The sequence below is a fragment of the Phyllobates terribilis genome, unplaced genomic scaffold, assembly GCF_046119375.1.
Source record: "Phyllobates terribilis strain yellow unplaced genomic scaffold, ASM4611937v1 Scaffold_9__5_contigs__length_417890890, whole genome shotgun sequence".
In the NCBI taxonomy this organism is placed as follows: Eukaryota; Metazoa; Chordata; class Amphibia; order Anura; family Dendrobatidae; genus Phyllobates; species Phyllobates terribilis.
The window spans coordinates 373,139,464-373,153,389 of NW_027362769.1; the positions used below are offsets into that span (position 1 = coordinate 373,139,464).

The 13,926-nt window shown below is 46.5% G+C and overlaps 1 protein-coding gene across 4 annotated transcripts in view; it reads left to right on the top strand.

The window, feature by feature from the left end:
* The first annotated feature begins 5,847 nt into the window (after window positions 1-5,847).
* Window positions 5,848-13,926, top strand: part of ARHGAP17 (Rho GTPase activating protein 17) — an 87,336-nt gene continuing 79,257 nt past the window's right edge. For all 4 annotated transcript variants that reach the window (XM_073648336.1, XM_073648337.1, XM_073648334.1 and 1 more), the window contains exon 1: window positions 5,848-6,086. In XM_073648336.1, the coding sequence (XP_073504437.1) occupies window positions 6,034-6,086 (53 nt within the window). In that variant the 5' untranslated portion in view covers window positions 5,848-6,033. The remainder of the gene's footprint in view (window positions 6,087-13,926) is intronic.

Here is a 13,926-nt window from a genome sequence, read left to right on the forward strand (position 1 = left end):
CTGTAACTGGGGAACAACTTGATTCATCAGAATTTCGAGATACTTATCTCCTGTGACTGTTCCATCAAAAAATATTGGTCCTAAAACACCAAAACTTGAAATACCACCCCAAACATTGACACCAGGCTCATTTAGTTGTGGCTCTAATGTTAAATGCATGTTCTCATTATACCAGTAACTACAATTATGTCTGTTAATATGGCCGGAGAATGTGAAAGAAGCTTCATCACTCCACATCATGTTATCTAAAATTACTGGATTTTGTTTGATAAATCTCCCCCTTCTTAACCTTATTAGTTATTACACTTTCTGTCCACCTACTTTTGGACCACCCTGTATATACAGTACAGACCAAAAGTTTGGACACACCTTCTCATTTAAAGATTTTTCTGTATTTTCATGACTATGAAAACTGTACATTCACACTGAAGGCATCAAAACTATGAGTTAACACATGTGGAATTATATACTTAACAAAAAAGTGTGAAACAACTGAAAATATGTCTTATATTCTAAGTTCTTCAAAGTAGCCACCTTTTGCTTTGATGACTGCTTTGCACACTCTTGGCATTCTCTTGATGAGATCAAGAGGTAGTCACCGGAAATGGTTTTCACTTCACAGGTGTGCCCTGTCAGGTTTAATAAGTGGGATTTCTTGCCTTATAAATGGGGTTGGGACCATCAGTTGTGTTGTGCAGAAGTCTGGTGGATACACAGCTGATAGTCCTACTGAATAGACTGTTAGAATTTGTATTATGGCAAGAAAAAAGCAGCTAAGTAAAGAAAACGAGTGGCCATCATTACTTTAAGAAATGAAGGTCAGTCAGTGCGAAAAATTGGGCAAACTTTGAAAGTGTCCCCAAGTGCAGTTGCAAAAGCCATCAAGCGCTACTAAGAAACTGGCTCACATGAGGACCGCCCCAGGAAAGGAAGACCAAGAGTCACCTCTGCTTCTGAGGATACGTTTATCCGAGTCACCAGCCTCAGAAATCGCAGGTTAACAGCAGCTCAGATTAGAGACCAGGTCAATGCTACACAGAGTTCTAGCAGCAGACACATCTCTACAACAACTGTTAAGAGGAGACTTTGTGTAGCAGGCCTTCATGATAAAATAGCTGCTAGGAAACCACTGCTAAAGACAGGCAACAAGCAGAAGACACTTGTTTGGGCTAAAGAACACAAGGAATAGACATTAGACCAGTAGAAATCTGTGCTTTGGTCTGATGAGTCCAAATTTGAGATCTTTGGTTCCAACCACCGTGTCTTTGTGCGACGCAGAAAAGGTGAACGGATGGACTCTACATGCCTGATTCCCACCGTGAAGCATGGAGGAGGAGGTGTGATGGTGCTTTGCTGGTGACACTGTTGGGGATTTATTCAAAATTGAAGGCATACTGAACCAGCATGGCTACCACAGCATCTTGCAGCTGCATGCTATTGCATCCGGTTTGCGTTTAGTTGGACCATCATTTATTTTTCAATAGGACAATGACCCCAAACACACCTCCAGGCTGTGTAAGGGCTATTTGACCAAGAAGGAGAGTGATGGGGTGCTACACCAGATGACCTGGCCTCCACAGTCACCAGACCTGAACCCAATCGAGATGGTTTGGGGTGAGCTGGACCGCAGAGTGAAGGCAAAAGGGCCAACAAGTGCTAAGCATCTCTGGGAACTCCTTCAAGATTGTTGGAAGACCATTTCCGGTGACTACCTCTTGAAGCTCATCAAGAGAATGCCAAGAGTGTGCAAAGCAGTCATCAAAGCAAAAGGTGGCTACTTTGAAGAACCCAGAATATAAGACATATTTTCAGTTGTTTCACACTTTTTTGTTAAGTATATAATTCCACATGTGTTAATTCATAGGTTTGATGCCTTCAGTGTGAATGTACAATTTTCATAGTCTTGAAAATACAGAAAAATCTTTAAATGAGAAGGTGTGTCCAAACTTTTGGTCTATACTGTATATATATATATATATATATATATATATATATATATATATATATATATATATAGTGCTACAGTTTTACTACATAGGACCTCTCTATATGTTGCGGAGTTGCAGCAGGTACGGTTTTATCACTCGTGACCTAATTTCCAGGAGATGCAGAATTACTAATCGGGATGTGATGTTCTGATTCACGGCATTGTTGTGGAGCGGCGTGTCATTCCCCAGCAGCCTGCAGGGACACATGGAGCTACCTGAGCAAGTAACGTCCTCACTGCCGTCATACAGGGAGGTGGAGCTGAGAGCGGACGTCTCTCCACGACTGGTAATGATGACGTGACGGCGTCTCTGTACAACCTGGGATCAGACTCGCCCCGGTGGATTAGGACCTGCTATTAGACTCGCCCCTTTGGCTCAGGACCTGGGATCAGACTCACCCCAGTGGATCAGGACCTGCTATTAGACTCGCCCCGGTGGATCAGGACTTGGTATTAAACTCGTTCCGGTGGATCGGACCTGGTATTAGACTCACCCCGATGGATCAGAACTTGGTATTAGACTTGCCCCGGTGGGCCAGGACCTGATATTAGACTCGCCCCGGTGGGCCAGGACCTGCTATTAGACTCGCCCCGGTGGGCCAGGACCTGGTATTAGACTCGCCCCGGTGGGCCAGGACCTGATATTAGACTCGCCCCGGTGGGCCAGGACCTGATATTAGACTCGCCCCGGTGGGCCAGGACCTGGTATTAGACTTCTCCCGGTGGATCAGGACCTGCTATTAGACTCGCCCCGGTGGGCCAGGACCTGGTATTAGACTTCTCCCGGTGGATCAGGACCTGGTATTAGACTATCCCCGGTGGATCAGGACCTGCTATTAGACTCGCCCCTGTGGATCAGGACCAAGTATTAGACTCGCCCTGATGGATCAGGACTTGGTATTAGACTCGCCCCGGTGGGTCAGGACCTGGTATTAGACTCGCTCCGGTGGGCCAGGACCTGGTATTAGACTCGCTCCGGTGGGCCAGGACCTGGTATTAGACTCGCTCCGGTGGGTCAGGACCTGGTATTAGACTCGCTCCGGTGGGCCAGGGCCTGGTATTAGACTATCCCCGGTGGATCAGGACCTGCTATTAGACTCGCCCCGGTAGATCAGGACCTAGTATTAGACTCCCCCCGATGGATCAGGACTTGGTATTAGACTCGCCCCGGTGTGCCAGGACCTGCTATTAGACTCGCCCCGGTGGGCCAGGACCTGCTATTAGACTCGCCCCGGTGGATCAGGACCTGCTATTAGACTAGCCCCGGTGGGCCAGGACCTGGTATTAGACCTACCAGGACCTGTTATTCTCTGCACCTTCAGGCTAGAATTTTAGGGCGGCATAAAGATGGCGATGACACATTTCTATATGGAGTCAATGGCAGTCACCTTGCAGTCAGTAAACAAACACAAGAGCGGCACAACCATTTTGGATATTTGATTGCTGGTCGCCCCCATGTGTGACTCATGTGACATGTCTCTTTTTTGCAGGCAGGTGACATGCATGTCGCATGTGTCAGTGGAGGTGACGTTTCGTGGCCGCACGTTGCAACACGACCCCATTGGCAATGAGTAGATGCAACCAATACGTGCCGCTAAAAACCTCAGAGCTCAAGTCTCCTCCATCGGGATTTGTAAAGACGTCTTATTTGGAAATCTCTCCATGCATTGGCTTCCTGAGGTGCTACAAGAAAAGCTGCAGTGTAAAGCATGGAGTAACTGAGCAGTAGCCTGAGCCTCAGATGAGACAGGAGGCATGATGACATTGTGTAATGCCGCGGGCACAGCCGGCTCGTAATACTGTGAATGATAATTGACTATTAACTCACGCAATGCCGCGCGATACAAAAACAGAGTCCGATGTCTCACCATGATAACACATCAGTCATATCAGATAGGGCTACACCCTGTTATTAGGCTGATTCCCAGGATGCCTGGAGAGAAAAAAAGAGGAAAATAGCATCTCCTCCTTACATAAGGGCTGATCATTGCCTCCTAATGGCCATTTACAAGCCTTAAAGGGGTTGTCCACAGGATAGGTGATAATTTACTGATTAATGAGGGTCCGACATCCGAGACCCACACCGGTAGGCAGAATGGGACACAGAGCACACAAAATCTCCTGATCAGTCACATGGGTGGAGTTATACAGAGCATTCAGCATTCAGAGCTCTGCTAGATCTGAAGCAGAGCAAGCAGCAAGTGTTCAGTAAGTGATACATCACTGGAATCAGGGTCTCTGCCCCTCAGATGGGCTGGTTGGTAGCCACGGACTATTAATATGGCCTCTGAACCAGGATCCTGCCAATCTTTTTAGCTCAGGTCTACAATGTAGTATTGCAGGATAAAGTCCCCTAGAAAAGCTAGAAAGGTAAAAAAATAATTACACATTTTTTGTTTAAAAAAAATAAAATAATTAAATCACGCCCGTTTTGTTGATTTAAAAGAATAAATAAATAATAACTAAAAATAATAATTAAATCAAAATAATAAAATAATAATAATAAAATCACCCCCTTTTCTTGATTTAAATAAATAAATATATTTTAAATAATAATAATTATATCATAATAATATACTACTACTACTACTAATAATAATAATAACAACATAACCATAAAACCATAATAATAATCAAAAATAAATCATTATAATAAAATATTAATAATAAAACCACACCCTTTTCTTGATTAAAAAAATAATTAAAAATAGTAATAATTAAATCATAATAATAATTCAATCTTAATAATTAAATCATAATTAAATCACCACCCTTTCTTGATAAAAAATATATTTTTGAAATAATTATATCATAATATAATAATAATAATAATAATAAAACAATAATAATAAAACGTAAATCATAATAAATATTAATAATAATTAAATCACCCCTTTTCTTGATTAAAAAATAATTAAAAATAATAATTAAATCATAATAATAAAATAATAATTAAAGCATAATAATAAATTCATAATAATAATTAAATCACCCCCTTTTCTTGATTAAAAAATAATTAAAAATAATAATTAAATCATAATAAAATAATAGTTAAATCATAATAATAATAATTAAATCACCCCCTTTTCTTGATTAAAAAATAATTAAAAATAATAATTAAATCATAATAATAAAATAATAATTAAATCATAATAATAATTAAATCACACCCTTTTATTGATAAACAAAAAATAAATTGGTATCAACACATCCGCAAAAGTTCAATCTACGGAACATAAAATTAATTGTTAAACACTGTAAAACGTCAAAGAGGGTTCGAAACACCGGAAAGACGGTTCTCATAAAAAATGCCATAAAAAGCGATGAAAACGTTGGACATAACCCAAGAGGGCCTGGATAAAACCGCCAGGTCAGCGCGGATAAGACGCGCCCTCAATCAGATCCTTTGATCTAAAAATAATAAAGTTACGGCGACAAAAAAAGTTTTTATTTTTTACAAAAGTTCTGAATCTTTTTTTAGTTAAATCCCTGTAGGAGTTTGGTGTCGCCGCAGTCGTGCGGACCTGGAGAATCGCCGTCCGGTCGCTTTACCCTGCTGTGAACGGTGTAAGAATAAAACCCAAAAATACAATGGTGGAGATTTTATTGTTTTTTTACTGTTTTATTTGGAATTTTTTACATTATATGGTGAAATGGTGAGAGGCAAAACTGGGGGAAAAAACAGCCCTGATGGGGGAGGGGGAGAATGAGAAAGACATGGGTCCAAGAAGAAGAGTCAGGGGTGAGGGCGGAGTGTCAGCTCTTGGGGCGAGCAGCAGCAGCAGCGGTGTGTAACAGACATGATGGGGGTAGTAGTCTCAGCCGGAGAGGAGGAGGGCTCTGGGGAGGAGGCGGCACCGGGCGGAGGCGGCACCGGGCGGGGGCGCCGTGTGTGCGGGGCGGCGCCTCTCTGCAGTCGGAGCCCGGGCTGTGCGCGCTGTGTCGGGGCCTCCCGGGCTCTTCCCGCATTACCGGCCCCTATGGATTAGTCCGAGCTCCGGGAAGTCACTTGTTTTCTGTGGGACGAGGACGACAGCGGAGGAGCCATGAAGAAACAGTTCAACCGCATGAGGCAGCTGGCCAACCAGACCGTGGGGAGGTGAGCAGGCCGGGCCCCGGGGGCCACAGGGGCTTTGCCCTGTATACATGGTGGGGGTCTGTGCCCCCTGTTACCATAGTAACCTTAGTCGCTGGCGGTTGTCACAGACAACATGTGGGACGTTTCCTTGCGCCATTTCACAACTTATTTATACCCAACACAAGTTGTTTCTGTAGCAGCGGCAGCACTGGGAGGACTGGTGTGTGGCAGCGGTGGTGGCGGCAGCACTGGGAGGACTGGTGTGTGGCAGCGGTGGTGGCGGCAGCACTGGGAGGACTGGTGTGTGGCAGCGGTGGTGGCGGCAGCACTGGGAGGACTGGTGTGTGGCAGCGGTGGTGGCGGCAGCACTGGGAGGACTGGTGTGTGGCAGCGGTGGTGGCGGCAGCACTGGGAGGACTGGTGTGTGGCAGCGGTGGTGGCGGCAGCACTGGGAGGACTGGTGTGTGGCAGCGGTGGTGGCGGCAGCACTGGGAGGACTGGTGTGTGGCAGCGGTGGTGGCGGCAGCACTGGGAGGACTGGTGTGTGGCAGCGGTGGTGGCGGCAGCACTGGGAGGACTGGTGTGTGGCAGCGGTGGTGGCGGCAGCACTGGGAGGACTGGTGTGTGGCAGCGGTGGTGGCGGCAGCACTGGGAGGACTGGTGTGTGGCAGCGGTGGTGGCGGCAGCACTGGGAGGACTGGTGTGTGGTAGCGGTGGTGGCGGCAGCACTGGGAGGACTGGTGTGTGGCAGCGGTGGTGGCGGCAGCACTGGGAGGACTGGTGTGTGGCAGCGGTGGTGGCGGCAGCACTGGGAGGATTGGCGTGCGGGAGCGGCAACACTGGGAGGATTGGCGTGCGGGAGCTGCAACACTGGGAGGATTGGCGTGCGGGAGCGGCAACACTGGGAGGATTGGCGTGCGGGAGCGGCAACACTGGGAGGATTGGCGTGCGGGAGCGGCAACACTGGGAGGATTGGCGTGCGGGAGCGGCAACACTGGGAGGATTGGCGTGCGGGAGCGGCAGCACTGGGAGGATTGGCGTGCGGGAGCGGCAGCACTGGGAGGACTGGCGTGCGGCAGCACTGGGAGGACTGGCGTGCGGCAGCACTGGGAGGACTGGCGTGCGGCAGCACTGGGAGGGGTGGCGTGGGGGAGGACTGGCGTGCGGCGGACATGGCGGGTACACTGGGCCGGCTGCGGTGGGGCAGCGGTCAGGGCAACATGTTGGGGCGACTGATGCAGCAGCGGTAATGGCGGCTGTGGTGGGGCAGCGGTTGGGGCGATTGTGGTGTGACAGCGGTTATGGTGCCAACGGTCGTGGCAGCATGTTGGGGCGACTGCAGTGTGGCAGCGGTCATGGCTGCATGTTGGGGCGACTGCGGTGTGTCAGTGGTCGTGGCAGTATGTTGGGGCGGACCGGGGGTCTCTACTGCATTATTCTCAGTCACTTTCTGGCATTTACGACCCTTCCCTGGTGACATTGTGCGGTTCGGTGCGAATGTGCGGTCGACATTATTTTACAATGGGGCCATATTGGGGGTGTGTCCCCCTTCCTGCCTCTCTTGGGGGATACGTGGTGGGGCTGTTTGGGAGGTGTCAGTCGGTGTCTGTCCTGGTGCAGGCGATACCGCGGTGTGAGCGGCCCGGGTGCTGCCCTGCTCGCTGGCTACAATGTATCGGCCCTGAGTGGCGGCTGCGGACACAATTGTATCAGTCTCTTTGACGGCTGCTCTTGTATTTCCCATAATGTTACAGTTTCTGGGATTTTTTCCCGCATGTTCTTCAGTGTTTGGTTCCCCTATATATGTGACAGTTGGGCGTTATCGGTCCCCGTATCACAGGGACTTGTTCTTGCGCAGTCGGTTGCGGTCAGCACTGACGGGACCGTGTAACAGGAAGAAAAATGTTTTATTTGCACGTTTCCAGGAGGAGCAGCAGAACACAGAGGACTTAGGAAAGAGCTTGTGGAATTGATACTTTATGATAAATGCAGGAATTTACTAAAAATGGACAAGACGGTGAAAGCTGAGCCATCGCCTTAAAGGGGGATTCCACTTTTCACTTCCTTGCATCATGTGATTTGTAGGGGTTAGAATTAAGCAGGTCCCTGGTCCAGTGGTCTTGTCGGACCCCTGTGAACCTCTACCTGCCTATAAAATCCCTAAATCAGGGGTTTGCAGATGCCTTGGAAGCGATCTCTTTAGCTCGGCCCGGGTGGAATTTGTGTGGGTTGGGATATATTGGGCCGTGGACTGTCAGCTTTCTTTAGGAAGTGCCTGAATGTAATGCACCCTGCCGGCCGGGCCATATAGTATATATAACTAAGGGCGGCTGCTCATATTAACCCTGTCTGCACCCAGATGACGCTGCCATCACCAGGATACTTAAAATTCCTTCCCCATTAATAATTTTCTAGGCGTCTCTCATACGTCTTTTCTGGTACATTTGCTCCGGTGATGTGTATGGGCCCATCGTCAGCAAGTCCTGACGTATTGGGGAAGAGTTTTGTTTTTTTTATTAAAAGCATATTTAAAACCCTGTGATTGGTATAATTCTCATAATCCGGCATCAGTCTGATCCTCCGAGCATTTTTGGCTGATAAATGCTGGATATGAGGGATCCGAGCGCTAAGCACTCAAGAGACGAGCGTTGGAGTTTGCCATATGGCTTCTAGTTGTCTGGGGATTGCTGGGACCCCCACTAATCTAGCACTAGTATTCGTGAAAATGCATTTGACTTGAACACCCCTTTAAATGTGGCGATACACATTTGAGTGTTTGACTAACATCTATATGTTCCCCTTAACCATGCATGCTCAGACGAGGGGAATAAGCAGCCGCAAGACGCCTCTGGTGGTGGGTTATTTCACAAGATGAAAGGGTTGGGCATGCTGAAATCCAATATGCCCTTTCTCCCCCCTAACACTTGCCAGTAGGTCAGCTCCATACCCATTAGATGGGCTGCCGAAATAATTTGAGGCCCCCATCCAGCAGTCACAGATTACTGACATGGCTGATGAGTTTGTTCGGAGTTTGTTCGGAGTTTGTTCGGAGTTTGTTCGGAGTTTGTTCGGAGTTTGTTCGGAGTTTGTTCGGAGTTTGTTCGGAGTTTGTTCGGAGTTTGTTCGGAGTTTGTTCGGAGTTTGTTCGGAGGTGGAGAGATAAAACAAGTTTCTCCACCTTCTCCTTTCTGATAGTCCGTGAAAATTGAACCAACACTGAGACATCATCCGAGTGCAGTCAGATTTTCTTCACGGACCCTCAGTCTTGCATTGCTGATTTTGATCCGGCCCTTCAGATCAAAATAGGACATGTCTCTGATTTTTTTTTTTTTTTTTTTTTTGCCGCACATCACTCAGGAAAAAAATTGGACATGTGCATAGAACATCATAGGTACCAGTGGCATCCATGAAAACCATGGATAGCGCTCGTACGAGAAAAAACTGACGTGTGAATGAGCCCATACACTTATGTTCCGTGAGCTATGCACGGTCGGCAGGTTATGGGTATCCTATTGTGGAAGTGATCAGCGCTGGATAACCCCTTTAATTTCAGAGAGAATTTTGTGGATCAGTCGGTAATCATGGCGCTCCCGAGAAAGTGGAGAAGGGCTGTGTCTGCTAAGTATAACCGCGCAGTCTCCCGTCAGCAGACTTGTCACACAATGTGAGAACACATGCAAGTCGCCGGATGCCAAACAGCGCGGTCGGGAGGAAGTGATCCTATTAATGCAGGATCTGTGCTTGCTTTCAGTGATTGGAAACCTTCTTGTTCACATCCAGAGGACCGATGTCCCCCCCCCCCAGCGGCGCTGCATCTGATCCTCCACTTGTAATGACATTAGGAATGGTTGTTCTTATTCTGGCAGCAATCAGATCATGAAAATGATTGACACAAAAAAGTTGCAAAAGTTTTGATTCTGCAAACTATAGGGGTGCCTTACAGGGTATCGTGCAAGCTTTCATGTCTGATGTCTGTTTCCGTTCCTTGCACTTCCCCTCTCGCGTTTCACTCTTAATGTGGCCGGCACATGGGATCGCCGCTGCGTCAGAGGATCCCTGAAGGGCAGACTAGCCATAAAACATGTGGCTGCTGGCTTGTTATGTGTCCTTGGGAGTTAGAGGTGATACCGAATATGGGGTAGAAAAGATCCTAAAACAGAAATGATCATGGGCTGCCATCTTGCTTTCCTAGAGTCCTGCATTACACAGAAAATCCTATTAATTTCAATGCAATGCTTAATGTCTCCTGTGGGGGCGCTGCAGGGAAACTGAACACTTACTGCTAGGGTAAAAGCAGGAGGACACGTTGGGATCAGCATTTTGTCACCTACTTGGTGTAATGCGAAGAATCTGTGATGACATTTGTGTCGGAGGCGCGCCGGGATGTCCAAAAAGACCAAACCTGACGAACCTTATCAGTGTTGTCCATGTGCTAAACGGAAGCCATGATAACGATATGAACAGGGAAAATTGGTCTGGTTTCTTGGCAGAAATGGCGCCCCTCTTGTCTGCAGCCTGTGTCTGGTATTACATTGAAAGTAGAGCGAATCTATTCTCAAGACCCTATTAAGTTTTTTTGTTTTCTTAACAAAAAGGGGCAAAAGTGAGTCAATTATGTGCAAATTGCGGCAAAAGCAAATGCAATCGGACTACATGTGACCTGAGCCCTATAATGAGGTTCTGGAGTTATTAGGGTTTAGTGACGGCCAGTGCTGGGGACCGTGACGGACATCGTAGCTCCTCTAAGTCGGGATTCTGCATTTTTTCTGACTAATGCTGGAACGATGTGAGAAATCATCAAATCAAAACTCGCTCAACGGGGAAACGCGTCAAACCCAGAATATCTCATCTGTCATCTAATAGCACAAAATCCTTCTCTGGCGTTGGACTTGGAGAAGCTCCTGAAGTCATCATCTAATGCGGAGCAGATTAGGGGATCTGTAAGGCTGTGAGCACACAGCTGGGGGTGCGTCACAGTGTGACATCATAGAATGAAGTCATTACGTGAGATAAGGGGGGCTGTATATTCATCCTCTGTGTAGTGAGTGCAGCTCTGGAGGATAATACAGATGTAACTCAGGATCAGTAATGTAATGTATGTACACAGTGACTGCACCAGCAGAATAGTGAGTGCAGCTCTGGAGTATAATACAGGATGTAACTCAGGATCAGTAATTTAATGTATGTACACAGTGACTGCACCAGCAGAATAGTGAGTGCAGCTCTGGAGTATAATACAGGATGTAGCTCAGGATCAGTAATGTAATGTATGTACACAGTGACTGCACCAGCAGAATAGTGAGTGCAGCTCTGGAGTATAATACAGGATGTAACTCAGGATCAGTAATGTAATGTATGTACACAGTGACTGCACCAGCAGAATAGTGAGTGCAGCTCTGGAGTATAATACAGGATGTAACTCAGGATCAGTAATGTAATGTATGTACACAGTGACTGCACCAGCAGAATAGTGAGTGCAGCTCTGGAGTATAACACAGGATGTAACTCAGGATCAGAAATGTAATGTATGTACACAGTGACTGCACCAGCAGAATAGTGAGTGCAGCTCTGGAGTATAATACAGGATGTAACTCAGGATCAGTAATGTAATGTATGTACCCAGTGACTGCACCAGCAGAATAGTGAGTGCAGCTCTGGGGTATAATACAGGATGTAACTCAGGATCAGTAATGTAATGTATGTACACAGTGACTGCACCAGCAGAATAGTGAGTGCAGCTCTGGAGTATAATACAGGATGTAACTCAGGATCAGTAATGTAATGTATGTACACAGTGACTGCACCAGCAGAATAGTGAGTGCAGCTCTGGAGTATAACACAGGATGTAACTCAGGATCAGAAATGTAATGTATGTACACAGTGACTGCACCAGCAGAATAGTGAGTGCAGCTCTGGAGTATAATACAGGATGTAACTCAGGATCAGTAATGTAATGTATGTACCCAGTGACTGCACCAGCAGAATAGTGAGTGCAGCTCTGGGGTATAATACAGGATGTAACTCAGGATCAGTAATGTAATGTATGTACATAGTGACTGCACCGGCAGAATAGTGAGTGCAGCTCTGGAGTATAATACAGGATGTAACTCAGGATCAGTAATGTAATGTATGTACACAGTGACTGCACCAGCAGAATAGTGAGTGCAGCTCTGGAGTATAACACAGGATGTAACTCAGGATCAGTAATTTATTTACAGTGTTACTGAGCTTTTCATGCAGATTAACCCTCTCTATTCTGACTCGTACAGTCATACAGCGGCAATGATTAACGTGTTGTACACTAGTCCCCAGCGTTGCTTCTCTATGGCAGATACATCGCACATGACCTCTGTTTTTCTGGCTTGTGGCTTTAGAAAAGCGCTTTGTCACAGAATCCTGAGGTCCGTCCTGCATTTTTCTGCCCTGACACAATAGGGCTCTTTAATGCACAAATAAGCTCGGCCGGCCTGTTTGTTGCTGTTTTGGGAAAGCGCTGACTCAAGGAGAATTTCTGCTTAAACAGTAACCAGTAAATGTACAGGCAAGCGGCAGCGACCGAAAGTAGCCAAAGAGAGTGTGTGGTGGCCCGGACCAGGGCGCTCATTGCCCACACCGCATCTGTCTTACAATTCTGGATCTTGTGTACTAATATATGTACTATGCAAAAGTTTTATTCAGGAAAAATGCAAATAAGTAAAAATTCTTTCTCAAATAGAAATGTTAATAGTTTATTTTTAGTAATTAAGAAAATGCAAAGTGAATGAACAGAAATCTAAATCCCATCAATATTCAGTGGCCGCCCGTCACCTCCATCACTTCTTCTCGTCACTTGTACACAATTCTTGAAGGATCTCGGCAGGAGATTGTTCCAAACATCTTGGAGAACTGCCCCCAGATCTTCTGTGTATGAGGCTTGTTCGGATCCTTCTGTGTCTTCATGTGATCCCAGACAGACTGGATGATGTGAGACCAGGGCTCAGTGAGGGTCGGATCGTCACGTCCAGGACTCCTTGTTCTTAATGACAATTTTTTGCACCCCATTTCCTATGTTTTTGTGCATAGTTGAGTCACTTGGCCTTGTTTCCATGTAGGTCAGGGCTTTTTGGCCACAATGCTTCCATGAGGACCACTTCTGGCCAGACTTCTCCAAATGGAAGATAGATGCTGCTGGGTCCCACTTCTTGCCGCCAGTTCTGAGCTGATTCTACTGCTGGAAATCGTCCAATTTCGAAGAGAAATAATCATAAAGTGTCTTTCATCTACTGCACTAAGATTCCTTGTCTGACCGCTGCGTCTTCGGTCCTCAGCATTGCCCATTTCTTAGTGCTTCTTCAAAAAAAGCCTGGACAGCACATCTTGAAACTCCAGTCTGCTGTGAAATCTTTGCCTGGGAGGCACCTTGCTGATGCAGTATGACTTCCTTGTGTCTTGTTTCTGTTCTCAGTCTTGCCTTGGTGTCCGATCTGTGACCTGAAACGGTCTTCCACAACCTCACCTTTGTTGCAGATCTTGGCTGTTCCTCACCCAGTTCTAAGTTTCCTAAATAGCTGTTTCTGTTACCACCTACTTACCCTTTTGTAGAATATTATGTAGCAGGCTATTCTAGCAAAGTAATTGCACTTTTAATAGTTGTCTTATGTGTTTGTTTGTTTTTTTTAGACAAACTCCTTTTTTTCTTCTTTTCTTCTCCAGCTGGTTTGTATCAGCCAAGTAACATGACTGAAATATTTTCTCCAGCTGAGGGGGCCGCACGTCATGTTTAATGACGGAGCGGAGGGGATGAGCAGTGAAACTTACAGGATTCCAGGCACAAAACACAACCGCGGTTTTTCGGCTGTGGGTCGGGGTATGAATCCAGACT